General features: G+C 41.0%; 1 protein-coding gene across 1 annotated transcript in view; it reads right to left on the bottom strand.

Moving 5' to 3' along the window:
* DNAH11 (dynein axonemal heavy chain 11) overlaps nt 1–18,045 on the bottom strand; it is a 293,212-nt gene that overhangs the window by 56,724 nt on the left and 218,443 nt on the right. Inside the window, exons 62-63 of the mRNA XM_065583334.1 lie at nt 12,481–12,615; nt 4,374–4,547 (exon numbers count right to left, since the gene is read on the bottom strand). Coding sequence (XP_065439406.1) covers nt 4,374–4,547; nt 12,481–12,615 — 309 coding nt within the window. The remainder of the gene's footprint in view (nt 1–4,373; nt 4,548–12,480; nt 12,616–18,045) is intronic.

The following is an 18,045-nucleotide window of genomic DNA, read 5'->3' as shown; positions in this document are numbered from 1 at the left end:
GATTGGAAGGGATCTTGAGAGTTCATCTACTCCAGTTCCCTGCACTGAGGCAAGACAAAGGGCTGGTCCACACTAACCCTCCACTTCGAACTAAGATACGCAACTTCAGCTACGTGAATAACGTAGCTGAAGTCAAAGTATCTTAGTTCGAACTTACCGCGGGTCCACACGCGGCAGGCAGGCTCCCCCGTCGACTCCGCATACTCCTCTCACGCAGCAGGAGTACCGGCATCGACGGCGAGCACTTCTGGGATTGATCCCAGAAGATCGATTGCTTACTGCCGGACCCGGAGGTAAGTATAGACGTACCCTAAGTGTTTTCTAAGCCATCCCTGCCAGATGCCTATTTATACTGTTCTTAAAAACCTCCAGTGATGGAGATTCCACAACTTCCCTAAGTAATTAGTTCCAGTGCTCAACTACCCTTACAGTTAGAGAGTTTTTCCTAATGTCTAATCTAAATCTCCCTTGCTGCAATTTAAACCCATTACTTCTTGTCCTGTCCTCAGTGGCTAAGGAGAACAATTTATCACCCACCTTTATATAACAACCTTTCACATACTTGAAGACTGTTATGTCCCCCTTCAATCTTCTCTTCTCCAGACTAAACAAACCCATTTTTTTTCAATCTTTCCTTCATAGGTCATGTTTTCTCGACCTTTAATCATTTTTGTTGCTCTCCTCTGGACTTTCTCCAATCTGTACACATCTTCCCCAGAACTGGACACAGTACCCCAGTTGAGGCCTTATAAGTTCTGAGTAGAGTAGATGTAGGTTTCATTTTTAGAAGGTACACACTATACATTTTAAAGTAATTTATTTTGAAAACGTTTCAGATTAGTTTTACAGCTATATCAGAAAATGAATGATTGTTTGGTTATTTCATTTACCAAAAGTAATTGAAACAGATATTTATAAAGTCATTGGGAGGTGAACTATCTCCAATTCAACAGGTTCATCATTAATATTTGGAGGATTTTCTTGCCATACTGTATTAGGAGGAGAACATCACCAGACAGACATTTAAATTGTTTTGTTTAACTAAAACAATAACATTATGTATTCTCGATTTTTTTCTTCAACAGCAAACATATAATATTTTAACAAAACAAGCATATGAATTTTTGAATTTATTTAAACATTCAAGTTTTTTAAAATCAGGTTTTTGTTAAAATTGTTTTTAACTAAAATAGTTAAATGAAATATTAAAAAAAAAATTGATTGTGTCAGCCAGGTCAACATGAAAAACTTAAAATATTGGCTTCTGGAGCTAACTCAGTCATCTTCACCTTCATTTTCCTGTTTGCTCATAATCTGGAAAAGAAAGACAAGCTCTCCTGCTTTTTCAGGTCCCAAACGATTTCTCAATTTGGAATGAATTAGTCCACAGGAAGAAAATATTCTTTCTACACCAGCAGAAGAAGCTACTGCTGTTAAAAGTGAGATTATCACTTCAACAGTCTCTGAATCCAAGTGCTGAAGTGACTTCCACCAGTTTCCTGGTATGACTTTCTTTAAAACATCATCAGCGAATATATATTTCTTGAATGGTTCACCCTTAGCTCTGAAGTTTATTACAGTTAGCATTATGGAAGGATGATTGCTGGATGCATTTTATCAAAAAAAAAATAAAAATAAAAAAATTCGATTTATTTTATTTTATTTTTTAAAAAATCATTGATTTTTATCCACCTTGACTGAGATTCAGTTTATGATCCACTATAACCCCTAAATCCTTTCCTGCAGTACTCCTTCGTAGGCAGTCATTTCCCATTTTTTATTTGCGCAATTGATTATTCCTTCCTAAGTGTAGTACTTTGCATTTCTCCTTATTGAATTTCAACCTATTTATTTCAAGCCATTTCTCCAGTTTGTCAAGATTATTTTGAACTCTAATCCTGCCCTCCAAAGAGGTTGCAATCCCTCCCATCTTAGTATCATCCATAAACTTTATAAGTATACTCTCTATGCCATTATTCAAATCATTGTTGAAAACTCTGAATAGAACCAGACCCAGGACAGATCCCTGCAGTACCCCCACTTGATCTGCCCTTCCAACTTGACTGTGAACCATTGATAACTACTCTCCAAGTACAGTTTTCCAACCTGTTGTGCATCCATCTCATAGTAGGTTTGTCTAGGTTGTATTTCCCTACTTTGTTTATGAGAAGGTCATGTCAGACAGTATCAAAAACCTTACTAAAGTCAAGATATATCACATCTGCTGCTTCCCCATGTCCACAAGGTTTGTTACCCTGTCAAAGAAGGATATTAGGTTGGTTTAACATGATTTGTTCTTGATAAATACATGTTGACTGTTGCTTATCACTTTATTAAATTCTAAGTGCTTACAAATTGATTATTTGGTTACTTGCTCCATTGTCTTTCTGGGTACCAAAGTTAAACAGACTATAATTCCCTAGGTTATTCTTATTCCCCAATTTAGATTAGATTAGATTAGATAATCTCCAGTTTAGTTACTGTGGCAACAATTTTGTTGTTGGGTAAGAACTATTACTGAACTATGGCAAAGGATGTATTTCTTTAACATTGCTTAAACCCTGATTCTAATCACACAGCCATCAATTTTGCAAAGTAAAACATGACAAATAGTATAGTCAGTTTCAAGGACTGAAATAAATTTGTTTGGAAGCAGACATAGCATTGTGCTGGTGATGGTGGTGTGTTCTTACAAAGCAAGGTATTATTTTAATATGTAACTTTATCTAATGTCCCAAACCTGCACAAAACTAAGAGACTGCATCACTGTATCTTCTACTTTTCATAAAGAAGAGCTTTTAGCTAGCACCTGTGTTTTTAAAACAACTCATTAACCATATTTCTCTGTCTCCATGGGGAACACATCTGAAATTGCCACTCAGTAAAAGAGCTGATTTGACTAGCAATACCAGTATTTAAAGAGTGTATTAGAGAAATTATTATTATTAATTTAAGGTAGAGATCACAATGTGCTAAGAGTTAAGGGTAGTCTCTTCTCCAAGGAACACACAGTCTAAAGACAAAGAAGTACGGAGAGTCAGGGGGCAAGGAATAACAATAGGTAATTTACATACAAGTCACCTAGAGGCTGCAAGGCAGAAATGGGTCCTGCAGAAAAGATCAGGAAGGTCATATTGGTCACAGAGGTGATTGTGTGAGAATCTGACAAACAGGTGGATGAGGGAAGAAGGATGGTCCAGTCGATACACCGCTGGATGTGGTGGACTCAGGAGACCTGGATTAAATTCACAGCTTAGCCACATACTTCTGGTGTGGCCTTGGGCACATCAGTTGACCTACCCTTTTGCGTCAGCTCCATATTTGAAAATAGGGATGATAATACTTTCTTTCTTCCCAGGGGTATTTTGAGGATAAAATCCAGTAATAATTGGGAGGTGCTGACAAGGCCGGCTCCAGGCACCAGTGAACGAAGCAGGTGCTTGGGGCAGCCAATGGGAAGAGGCAGCACGTCCAGGTCTTCGGCGGCAATTCGGCAGCGGGTCCCTCAGTCCCTCTCAGAGTGAAGGACCCGCCGCCGAATTGCCGCTGAGGAATGAAGCGCCGCGGTCAAACACATTTTTTTTTTCTTCGCCGCTTGGAGTTGCAAAAAAGCCTGAGCCAGCCCTGGGTGCTGAAATGTTACAGTGATGAGGACTGTAAGGGTAGATTAAGAAACACACAGAGGCTGGGAACATTCACTCACAGAGCAGTGGGGCTGAGGGGGCAACACAAAACTTCATAAGGGAGTATAAGCAGGGAAGGGCAGAGTGACAGAGTTTTGAAATTGGTGATAAGAAGCTTAAATTTGATATATTGGACAGAAAGCCAGTAGAGGGAGTCAAAGAAGTTACGTGGTACATGTTATCATGTTACAGTGTTACATGATAAAATCAACAGACAAGAGAAATTAGTTTAGTGGCTGCATTTTGAATTGATGGGTGTGTTCAGGAGGTCAGAGAGGAGGACGCTGCAATAATCAATATAATGAAAGCCATTTCAAAATTCTTCTGGAACCTGAAAGTTAAATGGAATTTTATCCTTACACATCCCCATCAGTAACGACAGCTATTGCACTGGATTAGCAGAGGATATAATTTGGCCTACAGAATGAAGATGTGTAAAAGGGAAAGAAACTCACTTGGCATTCAGACCCCAAGTAGAGTTTGCAAGCCTTACTGTTAGAGAAAACAATATTTTACTTGTACTCTGAGAAAATCTGATAGAAAGCCATTGAAAGACAAACACTGAGCTCTACAAAGACATTTCATAGTCAACTTTTAAGAGCAGAACTGTACTTTTACATTCTGAACTACAGAGAAGCTAATGGACCTGAGCTTCCATTATGGGCCACCATTTTGTACAATAAGTTTTACCTTTTGTGATTTAAGGAAAGGAATCCACTTATGTTCCACCAGTTCCTGACGATATTGTTTTGTAAAAGATCCAACATAGGACACAAAAGCCGCTGTTAACAGGACATCACCACACAGTGTCTTTTCTTGAGCTTCAAAATGTTTAATAGACTGGCTCCAACGAATTTTTTCAGCCTAAAATACAAAATTATAACATTTCATGGACAGATATATTGACTACCTCATTAAACTCAGAGTTGGCAGAAGAGTTAACCTCAAAATAACTTAAAAATGTATTGAACAACAATAATTTGGTGTAAGGAAATGCACAATATCAGTGATAGATGTGTGACGTTGCACTCCATATGATTTTATGAAAATATGCTAATGAGTGAGAATATAATGTAACTGGAATATGCTTCGTGCAAAAGGTCTCTTGTAAGGTATCATTACAAAGCTGTCTGGGTGCTGGAGACAGGAGCACTTCTTAAGCTGTTTTCAGTTAAGCCTGCAGCTTTGGGGTGCATGGTTCAGACCCTGGGTCTGTGTTGGAGCAGACTAGCGTGTCTGGCTCAACAAGGCAGGGTTCTGGAGGCCCAAACTGGCAGAGAAAATGAGCTCAGAGGTAGTCTCAGCACATCAGGTGACAGTCCCAAGGGGGTTTCTGTGATCAAACCCGTCACAGGATGAACTTAAAAGATTTAGAGGTTTGGTTCAAATAACGATGCATATTTTTTGTTTTCAATTTTGTTGTAGCTGTGTTGATCCCAGGATACTGAAAAGACAAGGTGGGTGAGGTAATATCTTTTATTAGATCAATTTCTCTTGGTGGAGGGGACAAGCTTTTGAGCTTCACAGAGCTCTTCCTCATGTCTGGAGAAAGTAACCAGAATATCACAGCTAAATACAAGGTGGGACAGATTGTTAAGCATAAAAGGTTCACATGTTCTAAGAGACCACTTATAAATGAAGTTGGCACTTAGCATCTCTCCAGTCATAGGATGAAAGAGGATTAATAGACAGCAAAGTGTGTTACAAATTGTTGTAATGACCCATAAAACCAGGGTCTCTGTTATGTCCATGATTTTTAGTGTTTAGCAGAGTTATGAATTTAAATTCTCAGGAACATCTTTTGAAGGTGTTGCAGAGTTTCCTTTCAGGAAAAGGACTGAAAAGTCAAATATGGAATGATTGTTTTGTGAACAGTATTCACTCACAGGCCATAGGGTGCTTTTGTCTTTTATCATTTTTGATGAGAATGAATTCAAGAGAAAAGGGTTGTCTGGTTTCACCCACATAGTTGTTATTGGGGCTTGATGCACTAGATGAGGTACAGCACATGCTGTGATAGGAATGTATAGGACCCATGGATCTTGAAAGGTGTGTTATGGGAGATGATATAGCAGTTCAGATATGGCTGCAGGTTTTGTATTTGTTGTTCTGGAAGGGTCTGGTGCTGTTTTGGGTTTGTGTGTGTCCTGGTCTGAGGGGCGCTTGCTTCTGATAATGAGTTTGGCAAGATTGGTGGGTTGTGTTTGAAGGCCAGAGGAGGCTTGGAAAAGTTCTTTTTCAGTATGTGGTCCCCATTGAATATGGATTGTATTTGATGGATGATATCCCATATGCTTTGAGTGGTAGATGACAACTCGGGGTGTGTGGATAGTGGTTACTTTTTTTAAAACTGTGTTGAAGCAGTTTCTCTCAAGGTATTTGGGTGGCCCATTCCATGATGCAATCTACTTTTGTGGTGGAGTGTCCTTGTCTGGTGAAGGCAGTTTTAAGAGTGTTAACATGTGTATCCTGAAATTTTCTTTGGAGCATATTCTGTGACATCTCTGACCCTGGCTGTAGATAACAGATTTCTTGATGGAATGGCTACTGTAGAGAGAAGCTTGATGATCCATGGGATTCTTGTTTATAGCTGCCTGTTGGGTTCTATTTTTGAAATGGATTGTGGTGTCCAGGAAGCTGACAGTCAGGGAATGCTCTAGAGAGAATTTGATGGATGGGTGGTGGTTGTTGAAGTTGTGGTGGAAATCTATGAGGGAATTTAGGCCATCTGTCCAGAGGATGAAAATATCATCAATGTATCTCAGGTATACCATATTGCATTTTAAAAAAAATCTTCCTTGAGGTGGCCCATAAAGAGGCTGGCGTATTAGAGAACTATCCTGGTACTCTTTGCTGTTCCCATGTTTGAGCAAAGCATTTGTTGTTAAACGTAGCGTTATTGTAGGTGAGGATGAAATGGATGAGTTTGGTGATGTGTTTGGGATGGATATTGGAGTGTTATCCATTGTCCCACACATAACCCTCTCAACTCACACCTGGTACGGAGGAGAAGGGCCCTGAGGTGTTCCTGGGGCAGTCCCAGTCCTTGCGCTGTGTCAGGGTTGTGTGCAGCCTCACCGCTGAGTCTGTGTCCGGGGTGGGGGGAGGTGATCTCCCACCTTTGGGCAGCCAGTGGCCTGTGCTCCCCAATGCCACACTGGAGCCTCCACATTTATTTGACAAATAAAATTTGCAGAATTTTAAAATATTGTGCACAGAATGCCCTCAGGAGTAACAACATGCATCCCAATTATCCACAAAGATAACTGACGTATCTTTACCCCAACCACAATTCTTAATTGTGTGAGCATTTTAAGCCTCATGGTGTGAACTCATGAAATGCAACTTGATACGTGTGATGGTGCTTAATTCTAAATGTGTTCTCATGCATAAAAGATGTCCATCAAATGGTGAGAATAAGGACTGTTTTTGTTTAAAGCACTAACAATTACTTCTGTAATCAAGCACCTTCATTTTGAAGTATTTTAGATATCCAGTACTTTTTATAGACCCTATTAGATTCTTCCTTAAATCATTAACTTAAGTCAACCAGACCATAAATCTATTAATGTACAAGAGGGCTTTTAGATTTATCCATTCTCCTTCCTTGTTGTCACTGGTTGGTAAGTCATAAACAAAGTGCACCCACCTCATTTTCCAAAATAGCTTTGAAATTTGAAGATTTACTAAACATAGAATGATAGTCTATTTAAATCTTCAGTAATTTTACCATACTACCCAAGAACCATAAATCACTAGTGACATTGGATAACAAGGGTTTAAGAGTTGGAACATGGAGTGTAATAAATTTCCAGACAGTTAAAAATCACTATAATTTTATTCTAATGTATTATAGATTGCCTGTAATGTCATCCTGGCCAGGGTGACCCATTTCTAATTTTGAACAGCTGTTCAGCTCGGGAGTTAGTTAATGATTAAATATAAATTGCCTGATTTATTAGTCTGAATGGCTGAGCTTCCAGGTCAATGCTATATAGACAAAATCATCAGTCTTGATGCATTTCAGAAGTTAACTGTCTCCTGTTCTAGTCAAAAAGAATTTATTCTCAGAGGAAAAGATGACATTTTGAATGAATCCTTTAAAATATTTTTTCTTATCTTACACAATACTACCACTAAAAAAACCTCTCTGTCTTTGTAAATAATTTTCTTCACATTTGAAATAAACCCTTAAAACCAAGTCTTACTGATTACTACCAGGCATAGACCCATTGAGAACTCAGTGGGATTACACATGGTAGTAAGTTCTTGCAACATCTGGCTAATGTTGAGAATTTGAGGTTTGTCTTGGTCCAACTAAAACTGTTCATTCCCAGCTAATAAGAAAATACACCAGTGATTTCACTGTGCTGTAACAAACAGAATCATTTTTTTCTTCTTTAAGTGTTTGACAACATGCAAGTTGAAATTAACTAGATGACAAAAACTGGTTTGTTTTAATCACATCAGATGGTTTCAGTAAATTAAACTCTCTCATTCTGCTTTTCAAACTGACCTAATCTCCTTAATTGCAGTCTTCACTGCCTGACTGCAGAAATGCAGTGTTTTGTAGCCTTGTTGGTCCCAGGATACTAGAGAGACAAGGTGCATGGACCAACTTCTATTGGTAAGAGGGACATGCTTTCAAGCTTACACAGCGCTCTTCTTCAGGTGACCTTGAAAGCTTGTCTCTCTCACCAACAGAAGTTGGTGCTATAAAAGATATTACCTCATCCACCTTGTCTGCAGAAATGGAGGCATTCCTTGGAAAAGAAGAGAGTTGTGTTCTTGCAGAATACATAAACAAGGACTTTATGAAATCTAACTGAACTAAGACTGTCAAGCGATTAAAATATTAATCGCGATTAAACGTAATTAAAAAAATTAATCACGATTAATCGTGTGATTAATCACATTGTTAAACAATAATAGAATACCATTTATTTTAAAAAAATTGGATGTTTTCTACATTTTCAAATATATTGATTTCAATTACAACACAGAATACAAAGGTTTCAGAGTAGCAGCCGTGTTAGTCTGTATCCGCAAAAAGAACAGGAGTACTTGTGGCACCTTAGAGTAGGGTTACCATAATCCAGCAAGCAAAAAAGAGGACGGGAGGAGCCCCGCCCCTGTGCTGCCCTAGCCCGGCCCCTGCCCCTCCCACTCCCCCCCTCAGAACTCCAAACCCTCCCCCCACTCCTTGTCCCCTGACTGCCCCCTCCTGGGACCCCTTCCCCTAACTGCCCCCCAGGACTCCACCCCCTACTTAAGCCTCCCTGCCTCTTGTCCCCTGACTGCCCCCTCCTGAGACCCTCCCCCCATCCTAACTGGCCCCTTAGGACTCTACCCCCTACCTGTACCCTGATTGCCCCAACCCTTATCCACACCCCCACCCCCAGACAGACCCCTGGGACTCCCACGCCCCATCCAACCACTCCCCACCCCCTGACAGCCCCCCCCAGAACTCCCGACCCATCTAACCCCTCTGCTTCCTATCCCCTGACTGCTCCGATCCCTCTCCCCACTCCTGCCCCCTGACAGCCCCCCCCCCCAGAACTCCCAACCCCCCCCTTGTCCCCTGACTGCCCCCTCCTGGGACCCCTGCTCCTAACTGCCCTCCAGAACCCCACCCCCTACCTAAGCCTCCCTGCTCCTTTTCCCCTAACTGCCCCCACCTAAGACCCCCCCCCAAATGCCCCCCAGGACCCTATCCCCTACCTGTACCCTGACTGCCCAAAACCTTATCCACACCCCCACCCCCAGAAAGCCCCCCTGAACTCCCGACCCCCCCGTCTCTTGACTGCCCCCTCCAAAACCTCCCTGCCCCTTCTCCGACCCCCTGGCCGCCTTGTTGTTGGCCTTTCTTCACCTAATGTCTGGTGAACTTGCTCAGGAACTGCCTGAGCTGCTGGGCAGCAGCGGGGGAGGAGATCCAAACTGCCGGAGCCGATCTGCGATGCAGGGAGGGAGGGAGGAGGAGGAGCCCTCTCTGGCTGAGTGTCGGAGACCCATGTAAGTGACACCGTCCGGCCAGCTGCACTGTTAGCCGTGCGTGCTCTGCATGGGGGGAAGTCCGGACATTTACAAATTCCCCCCGGACACTATTTTTAGCTTAAAAACCCGGACATGTCCGGGGGAATCCGGACGAATGGTAACCCTACCTTAGAGACTAACAAATTTATTAGAGCATAAAGCTTTCGTGGGCTACTGCCCACTTCTAGTAAGCAGTAGCCCACGAAAGCTTATGCTCTAATTAATTTGTTAGTCTCTAAGGTGCCACAAGTACTCCTGTTCTTTTTACAGAATACAAAGTGTACAGTGCTCACTTTATATTTATTTTTAGATTACAAATATTTGCACTGTAAAAAAAAGAAATAGTATTTTTCAATTCACCTAATACAAGTACTGCAGTGCAATCTCTTTATCATGAAAGCTGAACTTACAAATGTAGAATTATGTACCAAAAAACCTGCATTCAAAAATAAAACAATGTAAAATTTTAGAGCCTGTAAGTCCACTCAGTCCTACTTCTCGTTCAGCCAATCGCTCAGACAAACAAGTTTGTTTCCATTTGCAGGAGATAATGCTGCCTGCTTCTTGTTTACAATGTCACCTGAAAGTGAGAACAGGCATTCTCATGGCACAGTTGGAGTCGGCATCACAAGATATTTACGTGCCAGATGTGCTAAAGATTCATGTGTCCCTTCATGCTTCAACTACCATTCCAGGGGACATGCATCCATGCTGATGATGGGTTCTGCTCAATAACCATCTAGAGCAGTGTGGACCGATGCATGTTCACTTTCATTATCTGAGTCAAATACCACAAGCAAAAGGTTGATTTTCTTTTTTGGTGGTTCGGGTTCTGTACTTTCCGCATCGGAGTCTTGCTCTTTTAAGACATCTGAAAGCATTCTCCACACCTTGTCCCTCTCAGATTTTGGAAGGCACTTCAGATTCTTAAACCTTGGGTTGAGTGCTGTAGCTATCTTTAGAAATCTCACATTGGTACCTTCTTTGCGTTTTGTCAAATCTGCAGTGAAAGTGTTCTTAAAATGAACAACATGTGCTGGATCATCATCTGAGACTACTATAACATGAAATATATGGCAGAATGCAGGTAAAACAGCAGGGGACATACAGTTCTCCCCCCAAGGCGTTCAGTCACAAATTTAATTAATGCATATTTTTTTAACAAGCGTCATCAGCATGGAAGCATGTCCTCTGGAATGGTGGCTGAAGCATGAAGAGACACATGAATCTTTAGCACATCTGGCATGTAAATACCTTGCAATGCCGGCTACAAAAGTGCTATGCGAACGTCTGTTCTCACTTTCAGGTGACACTGTAAATAAGAAGCGGGCAGCATTATCTCCTGTAAATGTAAACAAACAAAATGTTTGTCTTAGCGATTGGCTGAACAAGAAGTAGGACTGAGTGGACTTGCAGGCTCTAAAATTTTACATTGCTTTATTTTTGAGTGCAGTTATGTAACAAAAAAAATCTACATTTGTAAGTTGCACTTTCACAACAAAGATTGCACTACAGTACTTGTATGAGGTGAATTGAAAAATACTATTTCTTTTGTTAATCATTCTTGTAGTGCAAATATTTGTAATAAAAATAATACACACTTTGATTTCAATTACAACACAGAATACAATATACACCTCTACCCCGATATAACGCTATCCTCGGGAGCCAAAAAATCTTACTGCGTTAGAGGTGAAACCGCGTTATATCAAACTTGCTTTGATCTGTCGGAGTGTGCAGCCCTGCCCCCCGCGGAGCACTGCTTAACTGCGTTATATCCGAATTTGTGTTATATCGGGTCGCGTTAAATCAGGGTAGAGGTGTATATGAAAGTGTAGAAAAACTTCCAAAATATTTAATAAATTTCAATTGGTATTCTATTGTTTAACAGTGCGATTAATCGACAGCCCTAAACTAAACTTTATTGTATTTTTAAAAATCTTTTTAGATTTAGAAGAGCATAGGAATGTAGGTAGTATAACCATCTTCCATGTATTTATTATTTTATTATTGTGAATATTAATTTACCAAGGAAGGATGTGTAATAAATTCTACATATTGTGTCAAGACAGCATTATCTGTGTGAGTAATTAGGGAAGCCATATAGCAGCACTATGGCTTACTTGAATGGCTATATAGAAACTGACCATTAAACAAGCATCTGTTTTGCTATGATGATATTTGTCTGATGACATAAGGATAATGGCTACATTGAAATTTATACTATGTTTTTTTAATAAAAATGCATTTAGTTCCTATTAAATATGAATAGTTTTGCAACAGCAATACAAAAAAAATCCAACTAGTGTATTCTACTTATTTACAGACTAAGTGCAATGTGGGCGGATGCAATATGACTCAATCCTGACCTAGAGGATTGTTCAGTCTCTCTGCTCATTAACCAGAGGCTGCCCATGCTGTCACAATGCGTTCACGTTGTGTACAAATGTGGTGACTTAGTTATGGAGACTTTTCTCTGGGGGCCATGTAAACATAACCTAGTGAGGGGCATGTGATTTTTAAAAAAACATGCATGACACCTCTAATAGTATTGTCAGATTCTGGTTGCCTCTTAACCTAATAGGCAAGGTAAGTTATGTTTGCTTGCTTGTTTTTTACTGAATTGATTTAAATAATCTGTCACCTGAGAATTTAATACCTTACGCACTAGAATTTTTTAATGTAATCAAAATAGTTTAAAATATTTGGAATATTTTAATTAGTAATTTTGGAAACAGCATTAAGAAAAAAATCTACTTGCCTGAAGTCCCTTGACAAGTCTGTTAGCCAGCTCAATTGTTTTGTTTGTTCGGTTCACATCTTCTTGACATCGGACTTTTTTTGCTATTGCTTTTTCAAATGAAGCCGTGAGTCTGCATAGATTGCTATCCAGCTCCTGCACAACAGAGTCAGATATAGGTTTTGTAACCTCAGCCATTTTTTCTGTACTTTAATAATATTTTACATGTATATAATGACGTTCATTCTGAAGGATGTGGTCTTTAAAACAAGAACTGTGTCTTCCTATATGCCTATGGAGCTCCTGGCAGATTTTGTGTGCTGTGTGCGCGTGCACACACACACACACACACACACAAATTCCAGAGGGTCTTATTAAGCATACATTGGCAGACATAGATCACTAGGTAAGTGAAGAGTACACTGCACCACAGTGTGATAGGTGGGGTAAGTCTGAAGTTACTTTGTTTTAAAAGGAGTCAGGTTTCTGCTTTAATATGATGAGGATGAGTATTATGGTAAGGCATAAAGGTCCCAACCAAGATTGGGACTCCATTGTACTAGACACCGTACAAACACATAGCAAGAAATAATCCCTGCTCCAAAGATCTTACAATCAAAACAGACAGAAAAAAGATGTGGGAAAGGAATTGTAATCATCCCCATTTTACAGAAGGACATCAGGGCACAGGGACATCAAGTGACTTGCCCCCTGTCACACAGGAAGTCTGTAGTGGATGCGGGAAGGGAATGCAGATCTCAAGTTCAATCCAGTGCTTTAACCAAAAGACCACCATGATTCTTCCTCTCTGCTGGTTGTTATACATGAGAATCCTAGGTCTCTTCTAACCTGGAAGATCCTATGATTAACTGAAGAACTAGTAGTATCACAAGAGACTGAAAGGTGGGCAAATGAGAGGGGAAAAGATTTTTAGACAAGAATGTTCAAAACTATTTCTATTCTTCCCTCTTTAACTGAAATGTCTGAGAAACACTTGGAGAATTTGTTTTATTAATTATTATTATTAAAGATTCATCAGCCCAACTCTTCCATTAAAACTGAAGAAATCTCTCAATAATCCTTGAAATTTTCCAACAAGTCCAAAAAGCTAGGGAAGACCCGACATTTTCCCTAGTTCTACAACCAAAAATTAAAAGCCACCTTCTGTTTATGACTAAGGCTGTGAGTCTTTCACAGAGGTCATGGAAGTCACAGATTCTGTGACTTTCCGGGACCTCCGTGACTTCTGCAGCGGCTGTTGTGGCTGACCCCAGGGCCGCCCGAGCAGCTGGGGTGACCCCGGGGCCAGCCACACCGGCTGCTGCTTGGACGGCCCCAGGCAGCTGGTCCCGGGAGCAGCAGCGGCGACCCAGGCCGCCTCCTCCTGGAGGAGGAGCAGCAATGCTGCCCGCCCCCCCACAAGGAGCAGCAGCGACGGCCAGAGCATCCCCCTCCCCCACAGAACAAGCAGCGTCTGCTGGAGCGCCCTCCCTCCCCCAGCACCTAAGATTTAGTTTGGGGTATTTTTAGTAAAAGTCATGGACAGGTCACTGTCCGTGACTTTGTTTATTGCCCATGACCTGCCCATGACTTTTACTAAAAATACCCATGACTAAATTGTAGCCTTATTTATGACAAAGAATCAAAAAAGGACACAAACACATTCTTCTCCTTTCACAGGTCACCTTTAACAATCATTAATAGAAGGTTGAAAAAAAAAGTCCAATGTATTTATCATAGATTTAGTTTCTCCATCTCCCAGGCACCCTCTCCCCTATACTTCCAAAGGGAAATTAATACTTCCTAGCACAGTAAAAAAATAAAAAGATAAATGAGTGAAGAAACATGAAAGAAAGATGGCATCAAAGTTAGATGCCTGAATGGCAGACATGTCATGTAAGATTTAACAAAAAAGTAACCAGCTTGGAGAGTCTCATTTTTGCATATGAACATCCAGGTGAGGCATTTCAAGAACAGAGTAAAAAAGACTTTTGAAAGAAAGCAGTTGCTAACTTCTGCCTTGCACAAAAATAACTCCATCTCAGAGGTACTAGAAGAAGAGCTGCCAAGAATCAAAGAGTACACAGTTCCACAACAGAATCATTTCCCGGGAAGAAAAGTTTTAGATTAGAATTACCAAGATCAGTAGTTTGGATAGGCAAATTCATGGGAGTGAAAACAGACAATCAGGAAAATTTCAAAGAATTCAAGCAGTACAATGAGAACAATAAAATGTTGGAAAGAAGGGAACAGCTGGAATGCCAGGTTAGATCCTGATATGTAAGGGTGATTTGTATTGGCTGCCTCATTACCCACAAGATTTCTATTTTGTTTATGGAGGTGTTTATGATGATGATTTTAAGCCTGGAAATTAAAGATGACCCCTTTTGTGTGACAAAATCCTCTGAGGGCTTCCAAAGGAACCCTTGAGAAAGATGGAATGTTAAACTGTGATCCTATCAGATTTAATGGACTGTGAGTAAGTCCTGAATGCAGCAAATAGTAAGAAGAGTCTAACATACAAAGCTAAAAACATTTTTCTTTTATGTCTGTGGAGAATGATGGAGATATCTGTATTATCTTTTATGAATACTATGTCTCTCAAAAAGAACAAGGAGTACTTGTGGCATCTTAGAGACTAACAAATTTATTTGAGCATAAGCTTTCGTGGGCTAAAACCCACTTCATCGGATGCATGCAGTGGAAAATACAGTAGGAAGATATATATATACACACACAGAGGACATGAAAAATGGGTGTTGCCATAATAACTATAACGAGAGTAATCAATTAAGGTGGCTATAATTTTTTCCCCCTACTGTTACTTACGCCTTCTTGTCAACTGTTGGAAATGGGCCACTCTGATTATCACTACAAAAGTTTTTCTTTCTCCTGCTGCTAACTAACTGCCCATCTTAATTAATTACTCTCATTATAGTTAGTATGGCAACACCCATTTTTTCATGTCCTCTGTGTATATATATATATATCTTCCTACTGTACTTTCCACTGCATGCATCTGATGAAGTGGGTTTTAGCCCACAAAAGCTTAAGCTCAAATAAAATTGTTAGTCTCTAAGGTGCCACAAGTACTCCTCATTCTTTTTGCTGATACAGACTAATACGGCTACTACTCTGAAATATGTATCTCAGTTTACTTGCTTGATATTATCCTGCCTGACTGCATAGAGTCCAATCAAAGTAGACTGTTAGGGGGAACAAACAGGAAGCAAAACAATGACAAAGATAAGGTACCACCTGTGAGAATACAAAGTGTCCTCATGGAAACAATGCAGGAGCTATTTATTGAGGAATGCCCACCTGCCTGGTTCCAGTCAGACCAGGTTATTTTTTCCCAAGCCTAGGATCAAAGTGGCACTAAACCATTAAAGACACAATGGCCCAAGGAGGCAACACTGTGTTAAACTGTTTCAACACAACACAAAGAGCGGAGACTATCTAGAAAAGACATTAAAATGTTTCAATTAGTACTAAATAGCAGATGCTCTTAATGATTTTAGTAATAAAATAAAAACAATAGAAATTTTCAACTATTATATTATGATATCAGTAGTATCATTGCATAATATGACATGTCATTAAGGAATATAAAAAGAAAAAAGTATATGAAATATAAAATTCCAAAAAATTTCCAGAACAAAAGTTTTTAGAATTTTCATTTCATGGGAAATTTCAAGAATGGAATGAAAACAAAACTTTGAAATGTCAAAATTTCCCACATAACAGAAATTCCAAGTCTTAACCAGCTCTAGTGAGGAGTTGCCACAGAGACACACAGAGAATGCTGCATGGACTTTCTCCCCCAAACCTGGAATGGGGGTCTGGGCTGAATAGAACTTACCCAAAACTTGCAAGGAAATAAAAAAAAGTTTAGGTATAAGACAGGCATATAGGCCTTCTGTAGTTTTATCCCTCTGCACTCTGCTTGTTATGTACCTTTGGGTGAATAAATAATGCTTTGTTTAGAACAGTGGTTTTCAACCTTTTTTCATTTGCGGACCCATTAAAAATTTTGCATGGCGGTACAGACCCCTTTGAAAATCTTAGACATAGTCTGTTGACTCTCAGGGTTTCGTGGACCACAGGTTGAAAACCACTGGCTTAGAAGCAGCTCTTGAGTCAGCTGCTGGTTTTAAATCAGCTGCTGGTTACAGGCTCCTGGAGGAAGATGGATTACAGGTGCCAAACACAGCTGGGTCTGTCCTGTTATCACAGTTGGTAAACAGAGGAGCTGCAGCCCAGAGATCCACTCTTAGAGTGGTAGGACTGCGTGGTTCTACCCAGAAAGGGGTGAAGGTAGTGAAACCTGTCACCAAAGAGATGCACTTGACAGGAACTAAAAGGGGGTCTAAAGCACAGCTCACCCTGTAACCACCATACTGTGAGGATCTGGGGAGCCAGAACCTAGGCCTGTGGGTCCATGAGCAATTGCCACATCCATGCTGCCACCCAACAGCTCTGGCAGAGCAGTGATTGATGGGCTGTGAGCCTTGTGAGGCCAAGCACCACTGGATGTCCTTCCAGAGAGGCCCTGGCTAGAGGAGCCTACCACATTCCCATATTGGCCCAGGTACACTATTTAAGACCTAGGGAAAACATCTGGAGGCCGTCTGTGCATCAAGGCAGACCACTGACCTGCTGTGTAGATACACCCGGCCTTGTTACAGCTCAATGTTGCTCCTGCCTTCCCTGACTCCAGGTAACTCAGTTCTGGCCCTTTGCTTGTGTATCCTGGCTCTGATCACTAGGCTTGACTGCTCCTGCCCCAGTTCCTGACAGATATTGACCAGGGCCCATTTACAGAGGCCAGCAACTGGGAATTTAGCATCATAAAGACAGAACACAGTCAGGAGTTTCCTTTTATTTTCCCCCCTGGAGAAGTGCCAATTACAGTATTGCCAACCTCAAAAAATAAAAAATCATGAGATTTTCCCCAAACATTCATGCAATTTAAAAAAACCCCAAACATTATATTGTGTTTTATTTTGGGTCTGTCTTTTGCACTCCCCCTGCCCATCCCTAGTGTGTGTGTGAGAGAGACAGTTAGTGTTTCCCACTCTCCCACATTTATTTGGTAAGGAGATTTTTCACCCCCACATCTGCCCATCCCCATCCCTGCAATTAATTCTGCCCCCCAACCTCCAAATCAATCCTGTCCCCACATCAGTTCAGCTGCCCCGACAGCCCCCACCATACATCAGTTCAGCACCCACCCTCCATCTATTCAGCCCCCCCCCAGCCTTCCAGGATGGTGGGGAGCAGCTCTGGGGTTCTTCACTCCCTCTGCCTCTTCCCAGGCCAGGGGATGCAGAAGCAACAGTGCCACCCTGTCCCTGTTGCTCACAGAAGAAAAGGGAAAAAGAGGAAATGGAGCCATCTTGAACCACTGGGTTCTGTAGCTCCCTCCTGTTCCCTCCCTTCCTTACTGTGAGGGTAGATTCAGGTTGCTGAGGGGAGGGGAATGGGAAGAGAGCTCTCTTCCTGCAGCAGCTGGGATTGGCTGCCTGCCCCATTTACCCACCAGCTGGGGCTAAGCAACCAATCAGAAGGGGTTTGCTGCCTGGC

This window comes from Chrysemys picta, chromosome 2, assembly GCF_011386835.1.
Source record: "Chrysemys picta bellii isolate R12L10 chromosome 2, ASM1138683v2, whole genome shotgun sequence".
NCBI lineage: Eukaryota > Metazoa > Chordata > Testudines > Emydidae > Chrysemys > Chrysemys picta.
The sequence above is the reverse complement of the archived record's forward strand: the minus strand, read 5'-3'. Positions and strand labels throughout refer to the sequence as shown.